Source organism: Fulmarus glacialis, unplaced genomic scaffold, assembly GCF_000690835.1.
Source record: "Fulmarus glacialis isolate BGI_N327 unplaced genomic scaffold, ASM69083v1 scaffold20999, whole genome shotgun sequence".
NCBI classification, from domain to species: domain Eukaryota; kingdom Metazoa; phylum Chordata; class Aves; order Procellariiformes; family Procellariidae; genus Fulmarus; species Fulmarus glacialis.
In genome coordinates, this window is record NW_009235440.1 from 13115 (window position 1) to 15273 (window position 2159).

The window sequence follows — 2159 nt, forward strand, 5'->3', positions numbered from 1 at the left end:
GAGCCCAGGAAACTCCTGCCGCACACTGTGTGGGCTGTTATTAGGTTAAGCCATAATTAAGTCCCCATCCCTCTCTCTCGCATGTGCGCATCACACAGATGCACACACAGAGGCACACGCCAGCTTGGTGTAAAAAAAGCGGGGCTGAAAGTGGGTTAATGCGCGTGTGCACCTCCTCTGACAGAGACCTGCGCAGGAGCTTGCATGCACTGGCCGGGCCAGCCAAGACGGGATTTATTTAGGGAGCAGAGTGCTCATGCCTGAAGCCCGCTCATTCACAGCACAGGCAGTTCCCGGCTCCTTCCAAACAAACCCTGGCTATGGTGACGATGATCTTTTTTTTAAATCCAGTTTGTGTGACGGCCCGTTTATTTGCGTCACTTGCTCGGGACAGACGTGGGATAATCACAGCGATAAGCTACACGGGGCACCACATTCAACTGCCCAACAGATATATATCAACTACTTTTTAATCATGATAAGAAGAGCATGAAACCTCCTATCGCACAGGACTTCAGTTGTGCCGCAGAAAAACAGCCGAGTGTGTTTTACATCTGCAGCTTTATTCTTGTACAAAAGGTTAAAGGCAAAGCTAGAAAAATGAACCTATTGGTACACGCTCACTGAACGCTTTTAAGACAACACAGGGCAGTAAAGTTTTTATTGCTAAGAAGAACCAATGGGAGGCTTTAAAGCTCATCTAGCATTCAGTTTTTGTTTGTAAGTAACCCAATTTAAATCAGCTTTTCAGTCTTTAAAACCCCCTCACCTTTCTGGAATGCTTCAAAAGGAAGATGACCTGAGGACGGTGTCTGCTCTCCAGAGGGACCAGACGGATGCTCTGCGTGAGATGCAGAAACAGGCCACTGACGAATGCCAAAACAAAACCCAACTGCCCAGCTGCTGATCGTTAGACAAGGCAAGGCTGCACAGCACCTGCGGAGCCAGCACCCTGCCATGTGCAAAAGCAGCGGTCGCCTGAAGGCCCTCGGCTGTCCCCACGCCCCAGTGGCTGTGGCGCAGGCGGGCACCGGGGACTTGCCCCAAGCAGAGCCAGGTGAGAGCCGGGAGCTGAGCCTGGGCACGGTGACTGTGAATGTCCTGCTCCAACTACCGGACTGCACTTTCTCCTGGAGGGGTGAGGCTACAGGCAGTGGGATACTGAATGCTCTTGGGATCCCTAGGGATCCCCCTGGGATGCAACGGATCAGGGTTGGCCACCCTTCCCGAGGGACTGCTGGTGCAGCCACTATGGCTTTGCAGGGCTTGCTGCAGTCAGAGCTGCTCCCGGGGACGGGGGCTGCCCTAGTCTTCAGGGATCGGGGTGTTGCAGTTCCCATGGTAAATTTTGACCTCACCCTCGCACTGGAAGTACTGGTCGAACACGTCACTGTATCCATGGTCCCTCCACCACGTGCAAAGCTGTCGGTTCCACGTGCAGTCAAGCACATGGAAGAGCTCTGGGTGCTCCATCCCCACCATGGTGAAGAAATCCTGGTCCCCGAGGTGGCCCTTGAAGTGGTACTTCTCCGTCAGCTTCTGCACCATGGCGGGCTCCAGCAGCTGGTTGTAGAGCTTGGACTGCCTCATGGCTTCCAGGTTCAGGAGCAGGACACCACTGTTGAAGCCGGGCAGCCCATCAGGAGGGGGGTCCCCCACTTTGGTTTGGGGGTTCTCACGGCGATACTGCCAGAATGTGTGCCTGCAAAGAGGAAAAACAGGAACAGGGGAGTCAGGGAGCGCAGCCCGAAGAGCAGCCACCTCAAGTCTGGGCAGGTCTGGATCACAGGATCTACCACCCGCCCAAGGGATCTCACAGTGCTTGTCTTCTGCTGGCTGGAGGCACCCAGCCTCCCAGACCAGCCCGGTGCTTCACGGGCTGTGTCTCTCTCCATCCCCCTGCACAGGATATTGCCCAGACCTCAAAACACTCTCCTTGCTCTCTTCTAAAGCCCCTTTTGTTTCTATCAGCATCGCTCTGGTGAGCCAACAGGACAGAGGATTGCGTGACTGCTCACACGGCTGCATGGGGAGATGAAACCACATCCCTGGTGCCTAGGGCGAGCTACCAGAAGAGCCCCCACGGCTGGTACATGCCAGGAAAATGTCCTGCAGTTAATGGGATCTCAGCAGCAGAGCTCACAGCATCATTATTATTA

General features: G+C 54.5%; 1 protein-coding gene across 1 annotated transcript; it reads right to left on the minus strand.

The window, feature by feature from the left end:
- Positions 1–1260: 1260 nt before the first annotated feature.
- Positions 1261–1836, minus strand: XXYLT1 (xyloside xylosyltransferase 1; the record flags this gene model as incomplete). The annotated part of the gene is made up of 1 exon (XM_009586028.1): positions 1261–1836. A coding segment is annotated over one exon (531 nt), but the record flags the coding sequence as incomplete, so codon positions are not given.
- Positions 1837–2159: the final 323 nt, after the last annotated feature.